The 27186-nt window shown below is 43.5% G+C and overlaps 1 protein-coding gene across 2 annotated transcripts in view; it reads left to right on the top strand.

The window, feature by feature from the left end:
- The window catches only part of kdm5a (lysine (K)-specific demethylase 5A), a 224200-nt gene that overhangs the window by 174662 nt on the left and 22352 nt on the right, over positions 1-27186 (top strand). For both annotated transcript variants that reach the window (XM_041215725.1, XM_041215724.1), the window contains 2 exons: positions 11202-11360; positions 21253-21804. In XM_041215725.1, coding sequence (XP_041071659.1) covers positions 11202-11360; positions 21253-21804 — 711 coding nt within the window. The remainder of the gene's footprint in view (positions 1-11201; positions 11361-21252; positions 21805-27186) is intronic.

Below are 27186 nucleotides of genomic sequence, written 5' to 3'. Positions count from 1 at the left end.
TCCTTTAACATATCAGAAGTCCCCAAGTGCTTCACACAATTGGAAGGGGAATAAGAGAGAGGGGTGGAATGTCACTTGCTCGGCTACAGTCAGAAGACCAAAGGGTGCCAGTTCAGCCCAGGGTACAGAAAACGGGTTTGGCCAAAGCCACAGAGGATTTGTAAATAATGCTCATTATTTTGAAATCAGTGTGTTAATGGATAGTAAACCAATATGCGATGGTGAGGACTGAAAAGTTAGATAAGCAACCCTCCTATATGTAGAACGTAGACAATGAAATTCAGCTTCAGTTGGAGGTTCAAAGGCATCGGGAAAGTTGAGCTTCGAGATGATGAATGTGCTGGCAGTGGCAATGTAGTGGAAATTGTGATGGACAATACTTTAAGGTTCCTGGCCATGCAGTTTCAATGTGGTTTCATGCTGTTGGATCCAACCTGAGTGAGCACCTGTGATGAGGTTAACAGACATAAAGCAGAGTAAAAAAAAAATGATAATTTTCCGGTTGGTATGCTGTGGGTACCGCAAGGATTAGTATTTGGGCACCAGCTATTCACAAACTATGCCAATAATTTGGATGTGGGGACCAAATGTAATATTTCCAAATTTGCTGATGACACAAAATTTGGTGGGAGTGAGAGTTGTGAAGAGGATGTAAAGAGGCTTCAAGGGAATTTAGACAGGCTAAGTGAGTGGGCAGGAGCATGGCAGCTGGAATATAATGTGGAAAAATGAAGTTATTCACTTTGGTCGGGAAAACAGAAATGCAGAGTATTTCTTAAATGATGAAAGATTGGGAAGTGTTGATGTCCAAAGGGACCTGGATGCCCTTGTTCATAAGTCACTGAAAGCTAACATGCAGGTGCAGCAGGCAATTTGGAAGGCAAATGGTATGGTGGCCTTTATTACAAAAGGATTTGAGTACAGGAGTAAAGAAGTCTTGTTGCATTTGTATAGAGCCTTGATAAGATCGGATCTAGAGTATTGTTTACAGTTTTGGTCTCTTTACCTAAAGATATATTTGCTATGGAGGGAGTGCAAGTGAGTTTGATCCCTGGGATGGTGGGATTGTCCTTTGAGGAGACTGGGCCTTTATTCTTGAGTGTTTAGAAGAATGAGAGGTGATCTCATTGAAGCATACGAAATTCTTACAGGGCTCGACCAGGTAGATGCAGGAAGGATATCCCCCCTGGTTGGGGGGGACCAGAGCCAGGGGAGGCAGGCCACTTAAAACATGAGGAGGAATTTCTTCACTCGGGTTAGTGAATCTTTGGAATTCTCTACCCCAGAGAACTGCGGAGGCTCAGCCATTGAGTAAGTTCAAGACCAAGATCAATACATTTTTAGATATTAAAGATATCGAGGGATATGGGGATAGTGCAGGAAAATGGCATTGAAGTAGATGGTCAGCCATGTTCTGGTTGAATGGCAGAGCAGGCTTGAAGGGCTGAATGGCCTGCTCCTGCTCCTTTTTCCTATGTACAATTATTGGCTTGGGTGTGGAGTGTCAGTCAGCTGAAAGGAATAGCTTTGGTTTTGCTGACAGAGATTGTTTTGGCTGAGCTACCACTTGATATTGATTAAGGAATGAGCCAGGCAAACACTGAGGTACAGATGCAAAGGTGGAGTCCACACATGCATGGTGAGGTGAAAGCAGATAGGCTGGCTAGCAAGTCAAAAGCCAGTGGAAAATTGGGTTCGACATTTGCTCTTTGCAAGAGCTAAATAAGGAGAATGGAGGGAATTTGTGAAAAAGTTGCCATAGAACTTGAAATAGCAATAGACCGTTAAAGGAGCAAGGGGATGTGAGATGTTTCATGCTCCTGAAGAAATTAAGAAGGTGTAATTATTTCAACCCAACATAGATACAGGGAATAGGGAGATCAGATAGTGTGACCAATCTGGAGCTTCTAGACTGAGCAGAAAGGGATGAGGTGGCTTCTGACAGAGAAAATTGGATGTTCAGAGTAGGAGAAAGATTGCTGGATAGAATATGAGCATTTCTTCAATCTTGTCTTGAAGAGCAAGGAGCACTTGAACCTTTGCTGATGTAGGAATAGTTTTCAAAATTTGGCTAAACTGTACGTGTTTACTGAGTTGGGCAACCACTGCAGAAATAAGTTGTGAGCAACAGGCAAGGAAGCTAACACTGTTCAATCTTGAAAAGAAACAGTTCACGGAACCAGTATTATAATATTAACATAGCCCCTGTGACTGCATTCTGAGACAGGTTTTTTGCTCTATGATTTGGGATTGAACAGTTTTGATGAACTTTTAAGGTGTATTTTTAATCTTTAAGTTTGGACATCGAAGGGAAGACAAATATTTGCGCTAAAGTTTGATACTTTATCAGCTGCTTCCTGTCAGAGGTCTCTTACAAAGCCACTTTGCTTTTCAATTTTTAGAAGCCTCCTAATAACCTAGCTCTTTAATCTTTGTTTTCAGATTCACCCCATACACATTGGAACATTCACAACTCTTGTGAATGGCTTAGCTGTTCCAGGTTACCTGTAACTGAAGTTACATTTATATTTCGCTCTTCTAGACCTGTTTGGCTCTTTAGGAGATCTTCTGATGTTATCCTGCTTTCGCCACCCCATGTTCTGAAAGTTGCCTTCCTGTATCCTTCCCTTACCACATCAAGCTCCTTTTCTTCCTCATCAGAATGATGCCTCTTGGTGACATCAGGCACAGAACTAGCTTTCCCAAATGTACCTCTTCATCTCTCTTGATCTACCAACTACTTCTGATAAGTAAACCACAACTATTTTAGCTTAATGTCTGGAAACTAAAACCATTAATTTCAGCCCTACCATAATCTTTGCTCCCTTATCACTGATTATACCCTCCACCCCCGGCACTCACTATAATTCACCTGGACTTGAATGTTCCAGTGCTCTCCTTTCTGGCCTCACACGTGCCAGTTTGAAAGAAAGAACTTGAACTTTTATAGTGCTTTTCATAAGCTTCTTGCAACCCAAAACCCTTTGCAGCTGAAGTGTTTTCAGAATAACAGCCTTGATTGGGTGCTCAGGTCCTAGAGTAGGGCTGGAATTGTCTCAGAAACAAAGCTTCTACCAGCAAACACTGGTACCAACTTTTCCAACAATGAAGCTGACCAAAATCCTGCACTCAATCACCATAGTGCCTACTAAAGACTATGTGTAACAAAGCTTTATGAATTAGATGCCTTCAATTTTCACAGTTTGTGCTGTTGATTTTATGATATCTTGTCACCCTTTGATTGGCACATTCTTTAATTTTGTTAAATTGTCCTTGGCTTTTCTACTTAATTAATCTTGATAATAGAACAATGAACTGTTTAATGTGTTGTCTATAATCAAACTTTGAATGCACGTCTTATATTTATATAAACTTTTATTTCCGAGCTTGTTAATCAAAGAATTCGGTCACTGTCCACTTGTCTGGTCATGAATGTCTTAGTGTCAGTACTTTGCTGCCATATTGTGTTACAAACTTAAAATTGAATATCTTAGTTTTAACAAAAACAGAAAATGCTAGAAAATCTCAACAGGTCTAACAGCATTTGTGGAGAGAGAAAAAACAGTTAACGTTTCGAGTCCATATGACTCTCCTTCAGAGCAGCTCTGAAGATGAGTCATATGGACTCGAAACGTTAACCTTTTTTTCTCTCCACAGATGCTGTTAGACTTGCTGAGTTTTTCCAGCATTTTCTGTTTTTGTTTCAGATTTCCAGCATCCGCAGTATTTTGCTTTTATCTTAGTTTTAAAGCCTAGACGTATTAGAATGTAAGGTCATTTATCTTTGCTTGCAAGATTTGTCTTAACATATGTAAACACTTTATTTTATGGTCAGGCCATTAAGCTTAAACGAAGAAGGGGGAAGGTGGGACCTGTGCAAGCGGGACGGTCTACATCTGAACCAGAGCAGGACTAACATCCTTGCAGGCGGGTTTGCTAGTGCTGTTGGGAGGAGCTTAAACTAATTCGGCAGGGGGAGGGGACACAGAATGTTAGCAGAATAGGGACACGTCATAATACAGTAAAACAATCAAGGCAGAGGGAGTACAGCTGCATTAAGCTTCAAGGGAGTAAGGCAAGACTGGATGGCCTCTACTTTAGTGCCAGGAGTATTACAGGTAAAACGGATGAGTTAAGGATTGACATGTGGAATTGTGATATAGTAGCCTTCACTGAGACGTGGTTGAGGGAAGGGCAGGATTGGCAGCTCAACATTCCAGGATATAGAATCTTCAGGCGAGGAGGGGGTAAAAGAGGAGGTGGCATTGTATTATTAGTTAAGGAGTCAGTTACTGCAGTAAGGAGAGATGATATCTTGGAGGGGGCATCAAATGAAGCTTTGTGGGTAGAGCTTAGGAATAAAAAAAGGGGCAGCCACATTGTTAGGTGTTTATTATAGATCCCCAGATAGTAAGCGAGAAATTGAGGAGCAAATATGTACACAATTTGTGGAGGTGTGTAAATACAATAACAATAGGGTAATTATATTAGGTGATTTCAACTTTCCCAACATTAATTGGGATAGACATAGTGTTAAGGGCTTGGATGGAGTGGATATCTTGAAATGTGTACAGGAGAACTTTTTAGGTCAATATGTAGAGGGTCCAACAAGGGATGGCACAGTGCTGGACCGAATTCTGGGGAATGAAGCCATACAGGTGGCTGAGGTGGTGGTGGACGAGCATTTTAGTGATAGCGACCACAACATGGTACAGTTTAAGTTTGTTATGGACAAAGAAATCAACAAGTTGCAAAAAAATGTTTTGGATTGGGGGAGAGTGGATTTTACTAAAATGAGGCAGGATCTGGCCAAGGTAGACTGGGAACAGTTACTTGTGGGGATATCTACAGAGGAACAGTGGGGAGTGTTCAAAAAGGAAATGGGGAGGGTACAGGCTCAACATGTTCCCTCTAAGGTGATAGGAAAGAGTAACAAGCCCAGAGAACCATGGATGACCAGGGATATTCAGGTTACGATGAGAAGGGAAAGAGAGGCTTTTAGCAGATACAAGGGAAACAAATCAGTAGAGGCATTAGTGGAGTACAGAAAATGCAGGGTGGAGCTTAAGAAAGCAATTAGGAGAGCAAAGAGGGGATATGAGAAAACTTTGGCTGGTAAAAGCGGGAAAATCCCAAGATATTCTATAAATGTATCAATGAGAAAGGATAACTAGGGAAAGAGTAGGGCCCATAAGGGACCAAGGGGGCAATCTATGGGTGGAGCCAGAGGACATCGCTAGAGTATTGAATGAATACTTCACATCCGTCTTCACCCAAGAGAATGAGGATGAACGTGTTGAACTCAGGGAGAGAGACTGCAAGGTTCTTAAGCAAATTGATATAGGGAGTTACAAGGTATTGGAGGTGCTGACAGGCTTAAAAGTGGACACATCTCCAGGTCCAGATGATTTGTGTCCCAGACTGCTGAAGGAGGCAAGGGAAGAGATCGCAGGGGCTCTGACCCAAATTGTTAATTCCTCTCTAGCCACGGGGGAGTTGCCAGAGGACTGGAGAACAGCTAATGTGGTTCCGCTATTCAAGAAGGGTTGTAGAGATAAGCCAGGGAACTACAGACCAGTGAGTCTCACGTCAGTGGCAGGAAACTATTGGAGAAAATTCTGAAGCAGAGTATCTATCTTCACTTGGAGAGGCAAGGTTTGATCAGGGATAGTCAGCATGGCTTTGTCAGAGGGAGGTCATGCCTAACAAATTTGATTGAATTTTTTGAGGAGGTGACCAGGTGTGTAGATGAGGGTAGTGCAGTTGATGTAGTTTATATGGATTTCATCAAAGCCTTTGACAAGGTTCTACATGGGAGACTTATAAAGAAGGCAAATGCACATGGGATACAGGGAAATTTGATGAGATGGATTCAAAATTGGCTTAGTTGTAGGAGGCAGAAGGTGATGACAGAAGGATGCTTTAGTGACTGGAAGCCAGTGTCCAGTGGCGTACCACAGGGATCTGTGCTGGGTCCCCTATTATTTGCCATTTATATAAATGACATAGATGACTATGTGGGGCTAGGATTAGTAAGTTTGCGGATGACACAAAGATTGGCCGGGTGGTTAACAACGAGGTTGAGTGCCTTGGACTACAGGAAGATACAGATGGGATGGTCAAATGGGCAGATAGTGGCAGATGGAATTTAACCCTGAAAAGTGAGGTGATACACTTTGGAAGGAGTAATTTGACAAGGAAGTATTCAATGAATGGTATGACACTGGGAAGTTCTGAGGAACAAAGGGACCTTGGCGTGTGTGTCCATAGATCTCTGAAGGCGGAGGGGCATGTTAGTGGGGTGGTGAAAAAGGCATATGGGACACTTGCCTTTATCAATCGAGGCATAGATTACAAAAATAGGGAGATCATGTTGGAGTTGTATAGAATCTTGGTGAGGCCACAGCTGGAGTAGCGTGTGCAGTTCTGGTCGCCACATTATAGGAAGGATGTGATTGCACTGGAGGGGGTGCAGAGGAGATTCACCAGGTTGTTGTCTGGGATGAAATAATTTAAGTTATGAAGAGAGGTTGGATAGACTTGGGTTGTTTTCGCTGGAGCAGAGAAGATTGAGGGGCGACCTGATCGAGGTGTACAAGATTGAGGGACATGGACAAGGTGGATCGGGAGCAGCTGTTCCCCTTAGTTGAAAGGTCAGTCATAAGGCGGCATAAGTTCAAGGTGAGGGGCAGGAGGTTTAGGGGGGATGTGAGGAACAACGTTTTTACCCAGAGGGTGGTGACGGTCTGGAATGCACTGCCTGGAAGGGTGGAGGAGGCGGGTTGCCTCACATCCTTTAAAAAGTACCTGGATGAGCACTTAGCACATCATAACATTCAAGGCTATGGGCCAAGTGCTGGTAAATGGGATTCGGTAGTTAGGCGTTTCTCATGTGTTGGTGCAGACTCGATGGGTCGAAGGGCCTCTTCTGCACTGTGATTCTGTGATACATATGCATATAGGTTTTAAGAAACTATTTTATCCTAATACTTATAAACTTAAAAGTGTGAACGTTCAGAGTCACTTCTGCTGATTAGGGATAATCCTTTGGCTTGCTGCTAAGATACGTTGCTTTCAATTAATCTCTTTGGCACGTGTTTCAATACGTCAACATGGTTCAACGCACTCTACATTGTTCCTCTGACTAAATACATTGAATATTAAGAGTATTTGCTGACCCAGAGAAGTACAAAAGTCAATTCTAATATGCCCCCTAGGTCATGTGCTGAACCTAGGATGGTAGTTCCCAGCTATGTTAACATGATTCACTGAAAGTTAGATGAGCTAACTTAAAACTGGCCTAAAGTGATTTACAAGGGTGACAGTAGAGATGCTACAATTGGCCCCAGTTTCTGCTGGAACTTGCCATTCTCCATGTACAGACCCCTTGTGCATGTACAGACATCTGGTGAGGATGGGAACTGACTATGCTCCTTATTCCCAGTGGTCAAGAAGTGTAACGACATCCCTCGTCTAGAACATGCAAGTGAGTTAATGGCAGCTGTGGAACCATCCCTCAGGAGGAATCAATTCCTTCAGAGCAAGAATCAAATCTATTTGCTCATTGTAAATTCTAGCCCCTGTGTTAGTTAAAGTTTCAATGTGGTCCACGTCAACTTCTTGGCTTCTGGAATTCTGCAGTGCTGTTCCACATTGCTATGAACTTAGTGTCAATTCTTGGAGCAGGAACAATGCAGAGAAATAATGAATAAATGTGGCTTTAAATTGTCCAGGCACAGTTTATCTGCTTCATGACATTGGCAACTACACTGCATTCATTGTTTGGCCTAATCTATGCCTCCAGATCAAAAGGACATTTCCTTTTAAGACTTAAGTATTTTTGCCGAATCACAAGTACCAATATGCCTCATTCACAGTTTTAGTTGTGAAACTACTTCTGGTGGGCAAGTGTTGAATGATACATTGCCCCAAATATAAGATGTGTAACAGCTGTACCAGCAGCTCTCCAGGCCATATCCCTCCTCCATTCCCACTGACCTCAGAAAAACAATCCTTATTCCAATCAGAGTGGCCCTCTCTGAATGAGATTGCCAATTTACACCAAATCCTTCAACCCATGCCCACAATAGTGCTCATGACTTGTGCTCCAGAACTTGCCGAGTCCCTAGACAAGCTGTTCAAATATAGGTACAATACTGGCATCTAGCCGGCTATGTGAAAAATTGCCCAGGTATGTCCAGTACACAAAATGCATGATAAATCCAATCCAGCCAATTACTGCCCCATCAGTCTACTTTTGGTCATCAGTAAAGTGATGGAAGGGGTCATCTACAGTGCTATCAAGCTTAGATTAGCAATTACCTGCTCACTGATGCTCAGTTTGGGTTCTGCCAGGATCGCTCAGCTCCTGACCTCGTTACAGCTTTGGTTCAAGCATACGCAAAAAAGCTGAACTCCCAAGGTGAGGTGAGAGTGTCTGCCCTTGACATCAAGGCAGCATTTGACTGAGTGTGGCATCAAGGAGCCCTAGCAAAACTGGAGTCAGTGGAAATCGGGAAAGCTCTCTACTGGCTGGAGTCATACCTAGCACAAAGGAAGATAGTTGTGGTTGTTGGAGATCAGTCATCTCAGCTCCAAGACATCACTGCAGGAGTTCCTCAGGGTAATGTCCTTGGCCCAATCTTCTTCAGCTGCTTCATCAATGACCTTCCTTCCATTACAAGGTCAGAAGTGGGGATGTTCACTGATGATTGCACAATGTTCAGCACCATTTGCCACTCCTCAAATACTGAAGCAGCCCATGTTCAAATGCAGCAAGACCTGGACAGTATCCAGGCTTGGGCTGACAAATGGCAAGTAACATCTGCGCCAGACAATGACCATCTCCAACAAGAGAGAATCCAACCATTGCTCCTTAACATTCAATGGCATTACCATCACTGAATTCCCCACTAGCAACATCCTGGGGAGGTTACCATTGACCAGAAACTGAACTGGAGTAGCCATATAAATACTGTGGCTGCAAGAGCAGGTCAGAGGCTAGGAATCCTGCAGCGAGTAACTCACTCCTTGACTCCCCAGAGCCTGTCTACCATCTACAAGGCACAAGTCGGGAGTGTGATGGAATATTCCCCACTTGCCTGGATGAGTGCAGCTCCATCAGCACTCAAGAAGCTTGACACCATCCAGGACAAAGCTTGACTGGCACCTTATCCACAAACTTTCACTCCCTCCACCACCGACGCACAGTGGCAGCAGTGTGTATCATCTACAATTCACCAAAGGTCCATAGACAGCACCTTCCAAACTCATGACCACTACCACCTAGAAGGACAAGGGCAGCAGACACATGGCAACACTACCAACACTTCTCAAGGGCAACTAGGGATGGGCAATAAATTCTCACCTAGCTGGCAACACCCACATCCCATGAATGAATAAAAATAAAGACAAGGAGTTCATTGAGATCAGCCGAATTTATTTTGCTCAGGCTCCATTGCACTCGGGAAAGGGAACTTGCCTCCCATTCGATTGGATTTGACTCTTCTCATAGCTTCCCATTCCTGAAACACCCCTGCTGAATCTATGCTGTAGTTTTTCTATGGTGTTAATGAACTGAAATGCCACTATCCACCATGAAGAGTATATTCGAGCAGATGATCAGGATCAATCTGATTTAGAAAGAGTGAACCATTGAACTTCTTAGATGTTTGAGTGAACCCCACAGAATGTTTGTGTTTGTATTGGCCTGCTCTCAGACTAACTTAAATCTGTAACTGGCTAACAGTTATAATGCTTTAATTGAGAATAAATGTTTCTGCGAGTGAATCTGGTTTCCAACTTCTCATGTTAGGGCACAAATGAAGAAGAGAGAAGATATTTGATTGAGGAGCTTTTATAAACCATAGATGAAAGAAATTATGACCAATTTTTGTGGAACTAGCGGTGCCATATCTCCTTATATGCTCCAGTGGTACCTGGCAATCTCAATTGAGGTGTGCCATGACGCACAGAATGTGTGACTGGGAACAGGGCTGTACAGCGGGAATCAAACAACGAAGCAGAACCAGAGTGGAGAATCAGAGAGACAGGGGAATTGGCAATCTGAGCCCAAAGAGGAAAGGATTCCTTCTTGTTTTGCAGCACCTGAGAAGTATGGCTGAGACTAATTGATAGCAGTATTGGGGGAATAGAATATTGAAATTTACAGCACGGAAGGAGCTCATTGAGCCTATTATGTCCATGCCAGCTCTTAATTAGACTATTTCTAAACTGTTCTAATTAATGCGACCATCAACTGCACTCATTGTACATCTCCTGCGAAAATCCCTACTGGAAGACAATGGAGGGAAACTCTACCAAGTATCAAACACCCTCCAAAGCCCTGCATTTTCCTCTGCTTTGGCTATTGATCCAATTTTCTTTTAAAGTGCAGTTACCTATGCCTCAACCTGTTCCTGTTGCAAAACATTCCAAGCTGCAGAACCTTTGTGTAAGGACATTTCTCTTCACCTCTCCTTGGCTAGAAGGAATTATCGTTCCCTATTCACCCTATCAAAATGCATTCTAAAATTTCCTCTTACCTTTCATTGCTCTGTTAAAACAGCCCTAATATATTGACTCTTCTAATTGTAGCTTTCCATCCCTGATCCACCCCTGCTGAACCTATGCTATACTTTCTCTATGGCTTTAATAAGCTTTGTACAATTAAGTGCCCAGAACTGTACACAGTGCTTGAACATTGAGTTAAGCAATGGCTAGTACAAATGTACCTTCTGCTTTTATATTCTATATATCTTAATCAAATGCAAAATTCATGTGGTCTGTCTTTATAATTTTATTTAGCTGTACATCCAGGTAATTTTCGAAGCAACAAAAGTGTGGCCTGATTTGAAAAGCACTGGAGAGCAGTGTATTTGTCAGAAGAAATAAGGAACTATTTGAAGCAAAGGCAATAAGGTTGCTAAAATAATCATTAAATCACCAAATCAGGTGTTAATCAGGTGTTAAAATAATCATTAATTGCGAGAGAGACTAATAAAAGTGATTATACTTATTAATTACAAGAGAGGAGACAGAAATGTGAAAAGGTGATTGATCAACCATTTAGAGATGCAAAAGTTTTTTTCAATCATGTTATAGGCATGTAAGATGTTTGTGAGAAAACAAAATAATAAATACATCTGACTGCAATGTACATTATCTACAAATCTGAGAATTTCATTCCCTATCCCTGTTAGGTGCTGAGTCCCAGGACAAATATTGGAGTTTACTGCAGTGGAAAGAATAAACGGAAAAAAATGAAAGAATTATTGATGGAGAAAGACAGAGAGTTAGATTTGGAGAGCCTGAGTGATTTAGAAGAGGTGACTGGACAATCCAGTGACCCAGACACAGTTGTGAGTATTAAATATCTTTATTTTCTGAACTTCCAGATTTCAGTTAACCAATTACAGCTCGTAACTCATTTCCCAGGAATCTGTTAATTTTTTAATTCATTTTAAATCTCCACATATTCCTCAATTTGATTTCTGGGTTTCTTTAATTCTGTATATATACATTGTTATGACCACATGAGGAGGGATAAAAGAACTCCCCTATTCTACCACTCCAGGTCTGAGCACAACAGGGTTTTTTTGTGAATTTAGAAAGGATGTGCTTTGCCAATACTGGAGGAGTCCCACAATGCACGCTTTCAGATCATAAGAATTAGTTAAACATGTTTCTGAGCTTAAACAGAGAAAAAGATAAGTTGAATGAAGCTACTTCCCAAATTTAAAAAGACTAGGTAAATTGCCACCACTATTCATATGTCACACTGGGCCCACATAACACTAGCACAGATGGTACTATAAGGATAGGCTTAAAGATTTTTTTTACAGTTCATGAAAATAAACAGAGGAATATGCGGTTAATTGTCCTTTGGCTGGTCTTGCTGCAGTGATTTCATGGTGCGGCTGCTTTGTACAGTTGTCTTCCTGCGTGTAGTCGTATGGAGCGTATTTCCACATTTAACTCCCAAAAGATCTGTTTTCAGTCAATCCTTAGGATGGTTACTTTGTAAATTTTGGCACAATATTTTAGAGAGAGAGTGAGACAGCTTCTTTGCAGCCTTTCAGCATAGCATTCTGATCTGTCAGGCTTGGTAAACATTTCTTAAAGTCCTGCTGGCTTGTATATGCCAGAGAAATTTGATTACCATGTCTGCTGTAGTCATTGTTTTCTTAAAACCGATAATTGCATTTTGATGTCTCATCTCAAACTTTTGAAGAGTTTCAGGATAATGAGAAAGCCAACAGGAGATGTGTTCTTTCACACTACCTTGGGGTGTGGATTGGGTGTCTGATCCCTTTTCATCCCACTCAGGTGGAATGTAAGTTGTAAATTGTAACTGACTGGCAGTCTGCCATTGTCTTAATAGGATTACAGTTTATTGGTTTTTAAAATCCAGCCAGGAAAAGAAGAATTGGAAAATGTATTTCTTTTAAAAGAGATCTTTGTAACTACATATAAAAACAGGGATGAGAAATTTCCATCTATTGGTGGAATTCTGACTTTGATTATGGAATTCTGCTCTTTGAAATGTTTTTTAACCTCTGCACCCCCCCCCACAATAGTCCTTTGCTTCTCCTTGCATGTACATAATCCAGTAGGGTCATGTTCTGTTGTTAGTGTAGACTTCATCCTGTATTACATGTACAACTGCATTAAACGCTGAAATGTTGAAATTCTGAGGTCACTTTGGTGATTTTATACAAACGCATTGGTCCACAGTCTTGACAGTAATATATAAAGTAAACATAGGTAAAACTGAATTTACCTTTAACTAATTTCTATCCACTTGCAGTCTCTCAATTTTATCCTTTTAAAGTGCCCTAGAAACATTTGCATTTTGCTGCAGATGTTAAAAAGCGCTATAACTTTTTGGCCCCCTCACACTACTTTGTTGCTTTGCACTATAATGTAAGAACATAAGAAATAGGAGCAGGAGTAGACCATTCAACCCCTTGAACCTGCTCTGCCAATCCATGACTAATCTGTTGTGGCCTTAACACCACTTTCCTGCTTGTCCCCATAACCTCAGACTCCCGTGTCAATCAAAAATCTGTCTAACTCAGCCTTGAATATATTCAATGACCTGGCCTCTACTGCTCTCAGGGAGAGAGCATTCCACGTACACGCCACCCTCTGAAAGAAGCAACTCCTCCTCATCTCAGTCTTAAATGGGTGACCCCCTTAATTTTGGAACTGTGCCCCCTGGTTCTAGGTTCCCCACGAAGGGAAATAACCTCTCAGCACCTACACTGTCAAGCCCCTTGGAATTTTAGATGTTTCAATAAGATCACCTCATTCTTCCAAACTGAAATGAATACCGGCCCAGCCTGTGCAATGTTTCCTCATAAAACAAACCCTTTATCCCAGAAAGCAGTCCATATCCAAATGCAGCACGACCTGGACAGTATCCAAGCTTAGTCTGACAAGTGGTAAGTAACATTCGCACCACACACCATCTCCAACAAGAGAGAATCCAACCATCACCCCTTGATGTTTAATGGCATTACCATCACTGAATCCCCCACTATCAACATCCTGGGGTTACCATTGACCGAAACTGAACTGGAGTAGCCATATAATTCCATCCCATTCTCTCAGTTCCTTCGCCTCCGTCGCATCTGTTTTGATGATGCCACTTTCAAAAACAGTTCCTCTGACATCTTCCTTCTTCCTTAACCAAGGTCTTCCATGGTGGTTGACAGGGCCCTGAACCGTGTCCGGCCCATCTCCTGCGCATCCGCCCTCATACCTTCCTCTCCCTCCCTGAACCATGATAGGTTCCCCCATGTCCTCACTTATCACCCCACTAGCCTCTGCATTCAAAGGATCATCCTCTGCCATTTCCGCCAACTTCAGTGTGATGCCCCCACCAAACACATCTTCCCTTCACACACACACACACACACACACACACACAAACACCCCCCCCCCGCCTCCCCCCCCCCCCCCCCCCCCCCCCGGCGGCATTCTGCAGGGATCGTTCCCTTCGGGACACCCTGGTCCACTCCTCCATCACCCCCACACCTCAACCCACTCCCACGGCACCTTCCCATGCAACCGCAGAAGGTGCAACACCTGCCCCTTTACTTCCCCTCTCCTCACCGTCCAAGGGCCCAAACACTCCTTTCAAGTGAAGCAGCATTTCACTTGCACTTCCCTCAATTTAGTCTACTGCATTTGCTGCTCCCAATGCGGTTTCCTCTACATTGGAGAGACCAAACGCAGACTGGGTGACCGCTTTGCAGAACACCTTCAGTCTGTCTGCAAGCATGACCCAGACCTCCCTGTTGCTTGCCATTTCAATACTCCACCTACTCTCATGCCCACATGTCCATCCTTGGCCTGCTGCAATGTTCCAGTGAAACTCAACGCAAACTGGAGGAACAGCACCTCATCTTTCGACTAGGCACTTTACAGCCTTCCGGACTGAATATGGAGTTCAGCAATATTAGATCATGAACTCTTTCCTCCATCTCTGCCCCCTTTCCGATCCCTCCCTTTTTTCAATAATTTATATAGATATTTCTTTTCCCACCTATTTCCATTATTTTTAAATGTATTTCCATCCATTGTTTTATCTCTACCTTTTAGCCTATTTCGATCCCTTCCCCCCACCCCACCCCCACTAGGGCTATCTGTACCTTGCTCGTCCTGCTTTCTACCCTTAATGTCACCTATTAGCACATTCTTTAGATAATATCACTACCTTCAACACCTCTTTGTCCTTTTGGCTAGGACATGTTTTGGCTATCTCCACCTATCACTGGCCCTCTATCCAGCTCTACTTGTCCCACCCCACCTTAAACCAGCTTATATTTCACCTATTTTCTATATTTCCTTAGTTCTGCTGAAGAGTCATACAGACTCAAAACGTTAACTGTGTTCCTCTCCGCAGATGCTGTCAGACCTGCTGAGTTTGTCCAGGTATTTTTATTTTTGTTTTAGCCATATAAATACTGTGGCTGCAAGACCAGGGCAGAGGCTGAGAATCCTGCGACAAGTAACTCGCCTCCTGACTCTCGAAAGCCTGTCCACCACCTTACCATCTACAAGGCACAAGTCAGGAGTGTGATGGAATACTCCCCACTTGCCTGAATGAGTGCAGCTCCTACAACACTGAAAAAGCTGGACACCATCCAGGACAAAGCAGTCTGTTTGATTGGTACCACATCCACAAACATTCACTCCCTCCACCACCGACGCACAGTAGCAGCAGTGTGTACCATCCACAAGATGCACTGCAGGAATTCACAAAGGGTCCTCAGACAGCACCTTCCAAATCCACAACCACTACCACCAAGGGCAGCAGATAGATGGGAGCACCACCACCTGGAAGTTCCCCTCCAAGCCACTCACCATCCTGACTTGGAAATATATCGCTGTTCCTTCACTGTCGCTGGGTCAAAATCCTGGAACTCCCTTCCTAACAGCGCTGTGGATGTACCTACTCCACATGGACTGCAGTGGTTCAAGAAGGCAGCTCTCCACCACCTTCTCAAGGGCAACAAGGGACAGGCAATAAATGCTCGCCCAGCCAGTGATGCCCACATCCCATGAATAATAATAATAAAAAAAATAAGCAGACTTCTAACCCTGTCTAACTCCATGATTAACTGCCTCCAGGCTTTATGATTTAGTTGTCTCTGGACCTTCCCAAGGACAGGTTATTTACCTGAATTGTATTAAACATCTATTTTAACCTGTGGTTAATTGATTCCTCTGCTTTATTTGTTAGTTTAGTTACTGAAGTTATACATTAATCATGCATGGTTGATGGTAAAAGCATCAATTTTCTTGCACAAACATTTCCTTGCAGTTGATAAGCAAACACTCGAGTGTACCAATGGAGACTGTTGTCCCATTGAGTAATTATGGTTTATGCAGTTCAGTTTAAGTATTAATTCCTCACTTTTCAACATATCCAACAATTCTCCATGGAAAGTATTTGGTAATGAGTTGTTTGGAAAAAGAGCAAAGACTAAAATTGTTTCCTCAAAATGCTCAACTTATGACTGAATTACTGTTATTCACTGCTGGCTGGTAAGACTTCCTCATACTAATCTGTCTACTTTGCCAGTTAATTCTGATTTGCCATCTCATTAAACAAAAAAAATTGAGGATATCTGAGGAAGGTTTAATTCTGGTGAAAGGTCATCTTGACCTGAAATGTTAACTCTGTTCCTTTCTAGAGATGCTGCCTGACCTGCTGAGTATTTCCAGCACTTTTTTTCAATTTTGATTTCCAGCATCTACAGCATTTTGCTTTTCCTCACCATAACTTCCTAGATTTGTACTCTCTGCTTCTGTTACTGAAGCCGATTATGAATGCCTTATTAAACTGCTTTGAATGTGGTGCAGCACATTGACAGCAATTTGTGCAAATATACCACCCAGGTCCCTCTGCTCCTGCACTCCCTTCAGAATTGTACTCTGTTATATTGCCTTTCCTCTCTGTTCCTACCAAAACATATCCCTTCACATTTCTCTGCATTAAATTTCATCTGCTGCAAATTGGTCAATTCCATCAGCCTGCCGCTGCCCTCTTGAAGGCCATGGCTATCCTCCTGACAGTTCATAAGACTTTCAACTTTTATATCATCTGCAGCTTTTGCCCTGTTCACCCAAGTCTAGATCATTAATATAGATCAAAAGAAGCAGTAATCATAATAATGATCCACAGGGAACCTTCTTTCAGTTCATTGCTTCTCGGCTTCCTGACACTTAGTCTACTTTGAATCTATGCGGCCACTGTTTCTTATTCCATGGGTTTCAATTTTGTTGACAAACCTGGTATGTGGCATTTCATCACATGCCTTTTGAAAGTTCATGCACTGCGTTACACTCATCAACCTCTGTTACCTCATTTAAAAATCCAGTGAAATTAGTCAAATGCAATTTGCCCTTAGCAAATCCATGCTGACTTATCCACATTTGTTCAAATGACTGTTAATTTTGTCCTGGATTATCATTTTTAGAAGTGTCCCACTCATTGAGGTTAAACTGACTGCTCTCTGGGTGCAATGATTAATCCAGCAATTATCCTCCAGTCCTCAGGCATCAGCCTCTATCTAAAGAGGATTGGAAGATTATGGCAAGTGCCTCAGCAATTTCCACCCTTACATCCCTCAATATCATTGAATGCATCTCTTCCAATCCTGGTGATTTATCAACTTTTAAGTAGTTGGCATCCTTCCATCTGCTAGAGATGGTGGGAATGCAGCCTCAGGACTTTGGTGAAGCCAGATGAGATCAGCTGCACTTCCACATCGGGCTGAACAAGCTGCTTCTGGAAAGGTAAAGTCTACCACGAGTGCCACATTTGAAGTTGAGTCTTGCCAGTTGTGTGGGATGAACTTGGCTGATGCCTTGTTTGGTGGACTCTGTTTGCTTTGGAGCTTTTGAAATCATATGTCATCGTGATGGCGAGCTCATGCCCGCAGCTAGTGTCACCATTGGCACTGATCATTAGCTGGTGAATGATAAGCCTTTCTTTTTTCACAGCATCCTTGAATCGGAGCTTTGGGCGCCCTGCTTGTCTCTTGGCATGGGCTGCCCCCTGTATAACATGTCTATGGGGATGCAACCATCTTCCATCCTGTGCCCATGCCCAAGCCATTGAAGCTGCCTTTGCTTGATTAGCACTAGCATGCTTGGCATGTTAAGAAGCTCGACACCATCTAGGACAAAACAACTGCTTGATTGGCATCTTATTCACCGCCTTCACCATCCACTGCCTCTGCCACCAGCACACAGTGGCAGCAGTATATACCATCTACAAGATGCACTGCAGCTCCTTGGACAGCACCTTTCAAACCCATGACCTCTAACACTGAGAAGGACAAGGGCAGCAGACACATGGGAACACCACCACCTAAAATTTTCCCTCCAAGCCACTCACCATCCTGACTTGGAAATATATCGCAGTTCCTTCACTGTAGCTGGGTCAAAATCCTGGAACTTCCTCCCTAACAACACTGTGGGTGCACCTACACCACATGGACAACAGTGATTCAAGAAGGCAACTCACCACCACCTTCTCAAGGGCTATTAGGGATGGGCAATAAATGCTGACCTGGCCGATGATTCCCACATCCAGTGAAAGAATAAAAAAAAGTTTGCCCTCCAAAGGGCTGCTTCATTGGTGACTTTGTCTTTGATGCCAAGATGCTTTGTAGACACCGGAGATGGAAGTTATTGAACCCCTCTTGTTAGCTGTAGGTTGTCCAGGCTCCACTGCCATACAGCAGTGTGCAGAGGACACTGGCCTTGTAGATAAGCATCTTAATCCTGCAGGTCAGTTTGCAGATTTTCTACGCCCACTCTGTTAGTTGGCTGAAGTTGGCAGCTGCCTTGAGAATGTGTGTGCTGAACTCTTCATCCAGAGAAAGGTTATCTGTCACTGTAGATCCATGGTCGCAGAATTTGCTGACTGCTTCCAGTAGTGTGTTGTTGAGTCTGATCACAGGTAGAGACACACTGCCCTATCCTATAACTACTGTTGAGGGAGAACATGACACAAGCTTGGGAAAGCAGTCCTGATTGGAGCTGGTCTTCTGTCTGGGCAGCAAGTGCAGCATCGTCATCAACATCCAGAAGTTCTCTGATCAGGACATGCCACATGTTTGTCTTGGCTTTTAATCTTGATAAGTGGAGGAGTTTCCCATCTGATTACATGTCCTAGGTCCACTCCTGCTATGTGACAAGGAAAGCTTAGTCAGACAGAAATAAAAATACCAAACAGAGTAGGGGCTAAGATGCAGCTCTATTTCACCCTATTTTGATCTCAAAACTGTCAGAACCGTTGAACTGAATGGAGCCGTGGATGTCATCATGGAAGGACTTTGTGAGACTGTGAATCTTCGGAGGATAACTGATTTTCTCTAGTATCTGGTAGAGGCCTGTCCTGCTCATGATACCAAATGCTTTTGTGAGATCCACAAAGGTAAAATAGTGTTTACTGCCCCCTACACTTTTCTTGAAGCTGATGTGGGGAGAAGATCATTTTTACTGTGGATCTGCGTGCTCTGAAACCACATTAATGCCTCTGGGAATTCTGTTGGCTAGTTGAAGGAGCATCATTATAATGACCCCAGCAAAGGCTTTCCCAATGACGCCGAGGAGTGAGGTACCCTGGTAGTTGTTGCAATCCCCTCAATCGCCTTTGTTCTTGTACAACATCATGTATATCTGGCGGGACAGAACCTCTCTCCAGCAGAAGAGGAGGAAGTCATGCTGGTATGGCAGCATGTGTGGACATTTGTCATCAGCCCTTGTACATGGAATGTTGGTGTGTGGCACGCCATTATGTTTGGGCTTGTGTTTTTCCTGGTTGCATCTACACCCTGCTACTGACAAGCGAGTGATCAGCATCACAATCTGCACTGTGATACGTGCAGCTTTAGAATGCTGAGCAGATCACATCTTCTACAGATGATGAGGTCAGGTTGATGCCAGTGACCAGATCTCAGATGGTGCCATGACATCATGTGCCGTTGTCTGCCATGGAAGAAAGTGTTGGTCACGCAAAGTCCATGCTGTGCACAAAGTTCGAGTGGCCGCTATCCATTCCGTTCATCCATGAATACATTCAGCTTGGTTCTCACTTGTATTATCAACCTGACATTGGTTGTACCTTGTTCCGCTTTATCTGACTCTTTATCTCTCTTGTCAATCAAGGAGCCCAGGCTTTGTTTGTCCTACTTTTGCCCCTCATAAGATCGTACTTCAAATATAACTAAACTATCTCCTCTTTAAAGACAACCCATTGTTCAGTCACAGTTTTGCCTGCCAGACATTGATTCCAATTTACCTGGTTCAAAATCATTCTTACCCTTGTTGACATTGGCCCTCCCAGAATAAATTATTTTTCGTCTGGATTGCTCCTTGTCCTTTTCCATAGCTAACCTAAACCTTATGATCACTGTCGCCTACCCACTTGTCCCACCTCAATGCTCAAACCAGATCCAGCAATGCCTCCTTCCTCATTAGACTGGAAACATAGCTGATGTAGAAAATTCTCCTGAACACACTTCAGAAACTCTTTCCCTCACTGCCCTTTTACACTGCTACTGTTCCAACCTATATTAGGATTACGAAAGTCCCCCATTTTCCCTGCCCTATAATTTTGCACCTCTCTGTAATTTGTTCCTTATATCTTCCCCACTAATTGGTTGCTTATTGAATACACTCAGTTGTGTAACGGTATTTCTATGTTTCTTAGCTCTAACCAAATAGATCCTGGTCTTGACCCCTCTAAGACATCTCGTTCTCCAGCACTGTAATATTATCCTTAATCAATACTGCCACCCTTGTTTTTCACCTTCTCTATCTTTCCTGAACATCTTTTTATCCAGGAATATTTAGTACCCAGTCCTGTCCTTTTTTTGAGCCAGGTGTCTGTTATTGCCACAATATCATATTCTCATGTGGCTACCACACCTCCATTCATCAGTCTCATTTACTACACTCCATGCATTCATATATATGCACAGTAAACCCAAACTTGGCCTTATTGCATCCCTCCTTATTCTAACTGCCCCTAATACCTTACTATTTCTTAGTCTGGTGCTATCTGTCTCTCCCAATTCATGTGCACCTTCATTTCTTCGATAGTTACCTTCTGGTCCTATCTGCACACCAAGTTACTCTCTTCAATAGAACTAACAAACCACACCTCAAGGACATTGGTACTAGCTATGTTCACGTGCAACCCGTCCCATCTCCTCCAGAACTGGTCCCGGTGAACAGTATGTTTAATCATGTTATTGTGAAATATGTACATTTTTATCTTTTTATACTGAAAACTATTTCTAACCCATACTCACCAGGTTGGGCACAGAATAAAACAATGGATGAAAATAGTTAAGCTTTCCAATATATTCACTAGGTTCACCCCCCACCTTTCTTAAAAACATTTCAGATGACCAAATTGTGAAAAGTTCATTAATACCTTGGTTAAAATCCAGGCTGTAACATTTCCTTGTGTCCCTCTAATTCATGAATATAACAGCTCACTTGATTGCTGTTTTTATGGTGTGTGCAGTATTATAATTTAGTTTTAGATGTCTTATTCATAGCTAGGATAGTTTTCATTGGTTGTTTCACGTTGATATGCAGTGAAATTTAATTTTCAAGTATGAATAAATGTGAAGTTATTACTGTGTGTGTCCCAAGTCTTATCAGTATTGACAAGTTATGCGCCAGATATATTTTTATATTTTTTTTGACATTCTTCAGATTGCAGGCTTCCGTGTAATGGAGCAGAAAGAGTGTGAAGCCATGCATTCTCTGAGAGCAGCAAATCTGGCTAAAATGGCAATGGTGGACCGAATTGAAGAGATCAAGTTCTGTGTCTGTCGCAAAGTAGCCAGTGGTTTTATGCTTCAATGTGAACTTTGTAAAGACTGGTTTCACAGCACCTGTGTTCCTCTGCCCAAAACGGGCACGCAGAAGAAAGGACTTGGTTGGCAAACGAAAGAAGTGAAGTTCTTGTGCCCGTTGTGTATGCGTTCTCGGCGACCACGTCTTGAAACCATTCTCTCATTGCTCGTTTCCCTTCAGAAGCTTCCAGTCCGTTTACCAGAAGGGGATGCCTTGCAGTGTCTAACAGAAAGAGCAATGAGCTGGCAGGATCGGGCCAGGCAAGCCCTAGCCACAGATGAGCTCTCTTCTGCGCTTGCCAAACTGTCTGTGCTGAGCCAGCGCATGGTGGAACAGGCAGCAAGGGAAAAAACAGAGAAAATTATTAGTGCTGAGTTACAGAAGGCAGCTGCCAACCCAGACTTGCAGGTAAGAAAATAACCCGAAGTATGTGGAGAATGTTGCATTGCAAATAACTGCTGCAAATCAAACTTTAATCAGGTTTAATGCAGGAAAGATAGAGATTGCAGGCTCCAACCCCTATATCCAGTGCATACTGAAGAAAAGTCATATAGACTCGAAACTTTAACTCTGTCTTTCTCTCCACAGCGCATGTCAGACCTGCTGAGTTTTTCCATTATTTTTGTGTTGGACCACTATCACCATCCCTGGGTCCCACCGGCAGGACAGACCCAGCAGAGGTGGCAGCACAGTGGTATACAGTCGGGAGGGAGTTGCTCTGGGAGTTATCTGTCAGCTCTGAACCCCATGAAGTCTCATGCCCATGTTTGACCTGATGCCAAGGAAACCTCTTACTGATTATGACTTACCGCCCTCCCCCAGCTGACGAATCAGTACTCCTCCATGTTGAACACCACTTGGAAGAAGTTCTGAAGGTGGCTAGAGCACGGAATGTACTCTGGGTGGGGGACTTCAATGTCCATCACCAAGATTGGCACCATTACAGACCAAGCTGGCTGAGTCCTTTAAGGGCACAGCTGCTAGACTGGGTCTGCAGCAGGTGGTGAGGGAACCAACAAGAGGGAAAAACGTACTTGACCTCATCCTCACCGACCTGTCTGTCACTGATGCATCTGTCCATTACAGTATCGGTAGGAGTGACCACCGCACTGTTCTTGGGGAGATGAAGTCCCGCATTTGCATTGAGGAAACCCTCCATTGTGTTGAGTGGCACTACCACCGTGCTAAATGGGATAGATTTAGAACAGATCTAGCAGCTCAAGACTGGGCATCCATGAGGTGCTATGGGCCATCAGCAGCAGCAGAAGTGTACTCGAACACAATCTGTAACCTCATGGCTCAGCATTTCCCCCACTCTACCATTACCACCAAGCCAGGGGATCAACCCTGGTTCAATGAAGAGTGTAGGAGGGCAAGCAGCACCAGGAGTACTTAAAAATGAGATGTCAACCTGGTGAAGCTACAACACAGGACTACTTGCATGATAAACAGCATAAGCACCACCTGCAAGTTCCCCTCCAACACGCACCCACCATCTTGACTTGAAACTATATTGCCGTTCCTACAGTGTCGCTGGGTCAAAATCCTGAAGCTCCCTTCCTAACAGTACTGTGGGTGTACCTACACCATAGGGACTGCAGCAGTTCAAGAAGGCAGCTCACCGCCACTCTCAAGGGTAATTAGGTACGGTCAATAAAAATGCTGGCCTAGGTAGTAATTCCCATGTCCTGTGAAAGAATTTTTAAAATCTCTTTGTTGAGAGACACCCACAAGCAGCTAGAATATTTTTTAAATCATAACTTGTGTTCTTAAACAAAACTAAGTTGAATTTTAAATCCCCTCTTACCCGAAATCTATACCTTCTGGTATGGACCCCTGAACCAAGTGGAATAGGGCCTTCCTTATCCACTCTATCTGGACTCCTCATCATTTTATTATGTCTCCTTTCAGCCTTCTCTGTTCCAAAGAAAACAATCCAAGCCTAGCCAATCTTTCCTCGTAATTAAAATTTTCCAGTTAGGCAAGACCCCCTTAAATATGCTCTGTAACCTCTCAAGTGCAGTCACATCTTTCCTACAGCATGGTGATTAGAACTGTATGCAGTACTCCCGCTGTGGCCAAACTAGTGTTTTATACAGTTCCAGCATAACTTTCCTGCTCTTATGTTCAGTGCCTCGGCTAATAAAGGCAAGTGTCCCAGCTTATCTTCCTGTCCAGTCACCATCAGGGATCTGAGGACATGCACTCCAAGATCCCTCTGTTCCTCTACACTTCTCAATAGCCCTCCGCATTTATTATGTATTCCCGTCTTGTTCGCCATCCCCAATTACATTACCTCACGCTTCTCCATTTACAACTGTTCCACCCATCTGACTAGGCCACTCATATCTTGCTACAGCTTCTTTCTTCATTATCAACCACGTGGCTAATTTTTGAATCGTCTGAAATCTCCTTAATCACACTCCCTAAATTCAAGTCCAAGTCATTAATATTTACCCCAAAAAGCAAAGAACTAGTACTGAGCCCTGCAGAACCCCCACTAGAAACAACCTTCCAGTCATAAAATCACTCATTAACCCTTACCCTTTGGTTCCTGCCTCTGAGCAAACTATTGGGTCCAACTTTGTCTTGGATCCCATGGGCTTTTTTTTTATTCATTCACAGGATGTAAGCTTCACTGGCTGGGCCAGCAATTATTGACCATCCCTAATTGCCCTTGAGAATGTTGTAGTGAGCTGCCTCCTTGAACCGCTGTAGTCCATGTAGTGGAGGTACACCCACAGTGCTGTTAGGAAGGAAGTTCTAGGATTTTGACCCAGTAGCAGGATGGTGAGTGATTTGGAGGGGAACTTCCAGGTGGTGCTATTCCTATCTATCTGCTGCCCTTGTCCTTCTAGATGGTAGTGGTCATGGGTTTGGAAGGTGCTGTCAAAGGAACCTTGATTAATTCCTGCAGTGCATCTTGTAGGTGGTACACAATGTGCATCACTGTTGGAGGGAATGAATGTTTGTGGATGGGGTGCCAATCAAGTGGGCTGCTTTGTTCTGGATGGTGTCGAGCTTCTTGAATGCTGTGGGAGCTGCACTCATCCAGGTAAGTAGGGAGTATTCCATCAACTCCTGACTTGTGTCTTGTAGATGGTGGACAGGCTTTGGGGAGTCAGGAGGTGAGTTAATCGTCACACGACTCCCAGCCTCTGACCTGCTCTTGTAGCCACAATGGCCATATGGCTAGTCCAGTTCAGTTTCTGGTCAATGGTAACCTCCAGGATGTTGATAGTGGGGGATTCAGTGATAGCAATGCCATTGGACATCAAGGGACGATGGTTAGATTCTCTCTTGTTGGACATGTTGGCATTGCTTGACACTTGTGTTGGGCAAATGTTACTTGCCGCTTGTTTGCCCAAGCCTGGCTATTATCCAGGTCTTGCTGCATTTGGACATAGAATGCTTCGGTATCTGAGGAGTCGCGAATGGTGCTGAACGTTTGTGCCAACATTAGTGAACATCCCCACTTCTGACCTTATGATGGAAGGAAGGTCATTGATGAAGCTGTTGAGGACACTACCCCAAGGAACTCCTGCAGTGATGTCCTGGAGCTGAGATGACTGACCTCCAATAACCGCAACCATCTTCCTTCGTGCTACGTATGACTCAAACAGCGGAGAGTTTGCCCCCTGATTCCCATTGATTCCGGTTTTGCTAGGGCTCCTTGATGCCACACTCGGTCAAATGCTGCCTTGATGTCAAGGGCAGTCACTCTTAGCTTGCCTCAAGAGTTGAGCTCTTTTGTCCATGTTTTAACCAAGGCTGTAATGAGATGAGGAGCTGAGTGGCAGAACCCAAACTGAGCATCAGTATGCAGTATGCAAGTGCCGCTTAATACACTGTTGATGACCCCTACCATTACTTTATTGATGATGGAGAGTAGACCGATGGAGCGGTTATTGGCCGGATTGGATTTCTCCTTTTTGTGTACAGGACATACCTGGGCAATTTTCCACATAGCTGAGTAGATGCCAGTGTTTTAGCTGTACTGGAACAGCTTGGCTAGGGGCGTGGCAAGTTCTGGAGCACGAGTCTTCAGTACTGTTGCTGGAATATTGCAAAGGCTATGGGCCTGACTGTATCCAGTACCTTTAGTTGTCTCTTGATATCATGTGGAGTGAATCAAATTGGCTGAAGACTGGCACCTGTAATGCTGGGGATCTCTGGAGGAAACCGAGATGAATCATCCCACTTTTGGCTGAAGATTGCAGTAAATGCTTCATCCTCATCTTTTGTACTGATGATGTAGCTTCACCAGCTAAAACACCTCATTTTTAGGTATGCCTGGTGCTGCTACTGGCATGCCCTTCTGCACTCTTCGTTGAACCAGGGTTGATCATCTGGCTTGATGGTAATAGTAGAGTGGGGAATATGCCGGGCCATGAAGTTACAGATTATGTTCGAGTACAATTCTGCTGCTGCTGATGGCCCACAGTGCCTCATGGATGCCCAGTCTTGAGTTCCTAGATCTGTTCAAAATCTATCCCGTTTAGCGCAGTGGTAGTGCCACACAACACAATCGAGGGTATCCTCAATGTGAAGGTGAGATTTCGTCTCCACAATGACTGCATGGTGGTCACTCCTACTGATACTGTCATGGACAGATGCACCTGTGGCAGGCAGGTTGGTGAGGATGAAGTGAGTATGTTTTTCCCTCATGTTGCTTCCCTCACCACCTGCTGCAGACCCAGACTAGCAGCTATGTCAATTAGTACTTGGCCAGCTCAGTCAGTAGTGATGCTACCAAGCCACACTCAATGATGGACATTGAAGTTCCCCATCCAGAGTATATTCTGCGCCCTTGCCACCCTCAGTGCTTCCTCCAAGTAGTGTTTAACATGGAGGAGCACTGATTCATCAGCTGAGGGAGGGCTTTTGTGAGCAGGTTGCCATGTGAGACCTTATCAATATCCCATTATACATTGACTTGTTTCTTTAACTACATTGGGAATTAAATTTGGCCCACTCAACCCATTTTACTTCAACTGGTCCAATTATATTTTCATTCACCCTATCAATTCCTTCATGAGCACGTATTAACCACTGAGCGAATTAACCTCTCCTTGATAGACACTAAAGAGAAACCAGCATTTCTTTGTAAACACTCTAACTTAATACAGTTAGGTGCATTTTAATGTTAAACTGTAAGAGCAAGCACAATATTGGGGTGAACGTTAACTGACAAACTTACCATAATAAATTACAGTCGTAGCTCCAGCATATCACAGTAATTTACTCCGTTCCCTGTATTACCAGTTGATACTATGCTCAATATCCCAGATTGACTTCCAGTAAACAAGGCTAGTTAACTTGCCAATCAAAAAGATTTTAACTTAACATTAGTGTTGGTAAGCTTGCAGCATGAGAAAGATTCCAGGAGCTTATACCACCTTGTTTTTATAAGTTGGGCATTAGAGTTAGCTGTTTTGGGTCTCTCTGGGATATTTGGGCTTGCTTGTAAGACATCAGCTCGAGGACTCATTGGCGACAATTGCTGTCCTTGCCCTTCTTTCAAGGTTGTATTTTCCACTGTAACCTGCTTGCACATTTCTTGAACATGATGGACTACGTCACTTGCCTGCCCCTGATAGAGTTCCACTCACAGCCTTTTTCCCATAGCCCTGCAGTTTTTCTCCTTTCATGTGGTTATTTATTCCATTTTGAAAACCACATTTGAAACTGCCTCCACCACCTTTCAGCCAGCTTATTCCAGGTAGTAACTGTTCGCTGTCTGAAATAAGATTTTCCACATGTCGCCTTTGATTGTTTTGTAAGTCACTT

This window comes from Carcharodon carcharias, chromosome 21 (assembly GCF_017639515.1).
Source record: "Carcharodon carcharias isolate sCarCar2 chromosome 21, sCarCar2.pri, whole genome shotgun sequence".
In the NCBI taxonomy this organism is placed as follows: Eukaryota; Metazoa; Chordata; class Chondrichthyes; order Lamniformes; family Lamnidae; genus Carcharodon; species Carcharodon carcharias.
The sequence above is the reverse complement of the archived record's forward strand: the minus strand, read 5'-3'. Positions and strand labels throughout refer to the sequence as shown.